This window comes from Micropterus dolomieu, linkage group LG12 (assembly GCF_021292245.1).
Source record: "Micropterus dolomieu isolate WLL.071019.BEF.003 ecotype Adirondacks linkage group LG12, ASM2129224v1, whole genome shotgun sequence".
Taxonomy (NCBI): domain Eukaryota; kingdom Metazoa; phylum Chordata; class Actinopteri; order Centrarchiformes; family Centrarchidae; genus Micropterus; species Micropterus dolomieu.
Window position 1 is genome coordinate 36,101,825 of NC_060161.1, and position 2,359 is coordinate 36,104,183.

General features: G+C 45.7%; 1 protein-coding gene across 1 annotated transcript in view; it reads left to right on the plus strand.

Annotated features, from left to right (window-relative positions):
- LOC123979962 overlaps positions 1-2,142 on the plus strand; it is a 27,324-nt gene extending 25,182 nt beyond the window's left edge. The window contains exons 4-6 of the mRNA XM_046064073.1: positions 221-550; positions 1,478-1,560; positions 1,680-2,142. Of these exons, the coding sequence (XP_045920029.1) occupies positions 221-550; positions 1,478-1,560; positions 1,680-1,784 (518 nt within the window). The 3' untranslated portion in view covers positions 1,785-2,142. The remainder of the gene's footprint in view (positions 1-220; positions 551-1,477; positions 1,561-1,679) is intronic.
- Positions 2,143-2,359: the final 217 nt, after the last annotated feature.

The window sequence follows — 2,359 nt, forward strand, 5'->3', positions numbered from 1 at the left end:
TATTTAACCTGCTTCTTAATTTTTATATTATGTAGTGACTGCAGAGGATAATCATGTAAGGTTATCATTTCACATTTATCTACGTTCAACTGTAAGCCTGAGGCCTTAGAAAACTGGCTGATCGTCTGTAACGCTAAAGGGATTCGATTTTCATCCTTTCAAAATAAAGTTGTGTCATGAACAGAGGGTGAATGTGACCTTTCATCATCTGTGTTTACAGACCTGCTGCTTCAGCCCAACATCTCTGTGTCCTCCTCCGTGAACGGGGTCTCCGAGGCCCAGCAGCAGGGGTTTCAGGTGTTCAGGGGCTCCACCTTCACCATCAGCTGCTCCATCCAGCCACAGTACCCAGGAGGCTCCTTCCAGCTCGCCTTCACCTCCTCCATCACATCACACAACTACACCCAGCCAGCTGTCAATCACTCTGCCCACTTCCTGTTTCCTGCTGCAGAGTCCGCCCACCAAGGAAGCTACAGCTGTGTTTATCACCTCCATGTTTTTTCTCATGACTTCTCCTCTGAGAGCCGTCGGCTGTCTCTCACTGTCTCAGGTAAGCTGAAGCAGAGCAGCTGAAACGTCACACTGACTGTTTCCATGCAGCTTTGGAAAAGATGATCTGTTCAAACTGACTGAACACGATCAGCTGACAGTTTCCAAGGATGTTGTGTTTCTGACTGATTCTGTGACTGATGTCAGGTACGTCAGGTATGTCAGGTGGCCCTGAGGCCTCAACGCACTGGAAACTAAGGTAACATGTACGTTTTGGTGGCGTGGCCCTGCCCGGTGTGTTCGTCCCTTTTTAGATTCCCCTGGAAACAGTTTCCACTGTCTTCTGTGCTACTTGTAGTGTTTTTGTTGGTGTTTTTTTGTTGTTATATTTGTGGAATAACGAGGAGATCTGCTGTATGTTGACATCATTCTCACTGTCTTCGCCGCCCTCCTCCTCCCGAACAGGCAGCTAGCTAAACTAAGCAGTAAGACCTGCATCAGGGTCCTCACCATGTCCCCACAGCTAGCACTAGCCGAAGCCATCTTGTCTCTGGGTTTTGCAGTTGGGAAAAGCAGGGGTCGGTTTTTGAAGCCACCGACACCCTGAAGCTCTGTTGCAGAGTTGTTAGTATGGAGCTGCTCACAGGAGTCAGTGAGCAAAGCCTAGATATGCATATCCCACTCCGAGATGCAGAGATCCTAGTGTGGTAGGGAAATGTCCACAACAGCCCACATATAAAATTTTATTTCTAAAAGCCAGAATCAGACACCAAGCCAAAGCCTGCTTAAATGTGATTGGTCCAGAACCAGAACGCTTCTGGTACCAAAACCTTGTCTCTTGCCTCCAGATTCTGCGTTCAGATATCTGTTGTTTACTGACGGACTGAAGTGGTTTTGGGAGATTTCAGGTCACTACAGTTTGTGTTTAACAGGAGCTGATGGACTCATGATGTTGTGTGATGTGATGTCTGTCCATGTGTTTGTTCAGATCCAACAGGTCTTCTCATCAAAGTGGTCGTCCTGCCGCTGACTCTGCTGTTGGTGATCGCTGCCCTTTGTTTCTACTATAAGGTACTGACACATGTCTGTTGTTTAGAGGACTGAGATGAAGCACTCGGTCTGTGTTTACTGACCTGAAGAAGAGGAGGAGTGATGCACTAACTCTCATGTGTGCTGTCATGTCTCTCCAGGCCAGCAGGGGGCAGAAGCCGGGCAGGCAGGAGAACATTGAGCTGGAATATTATAACGGGGGTGTTTCTGCAGCTGAAGAGGAAGGAGCTCAGGGAGCAGAGTAGGACCTCCAAGGAGCTCATCTCAGCTGCCTCACAACCCCCCATCAGCTCAGTCAAGGATTTTACACTTTTGTACTGATGTTCCCTTTAAACAATACAGATGGAATTATTAGATTACATTATAAACTCTGTTTTTATTACACTCAACAGGAAAAGAGCAAAACCAACAATGTGTTAGTCTTGTCAGACTTCCTGTCTGTGGCTTGCAGCTCTAAGCCCATGGGCTCCTACAGAAGACCTCAATCTTTAAAAGTCCTCACAAATACAGTTAGACCAAATGTATTCATACCCATGCCAAATTTTGATTCGTAGTGAATTTTCAAATTGCCAACAGGTTTCATTAGGCTGGCAATGACATAAACAAGTGACAAAGACAGCAAGATATTGTGTTAAAGATTTTAATAATAAATCTTTTAATTTGTACTGAAAATGTTATGTCTTCCTTTTGTTGCATCATGGTTAGCATCATCAATTCCTCAACAGTCTGGACCCAGAAACAGAAACAATTACCGCTCAATCTCTAATCTACCTTTCCTCAATAAAATCCTGGAAAGACCTGTGGCTGCCCAGCACCATGT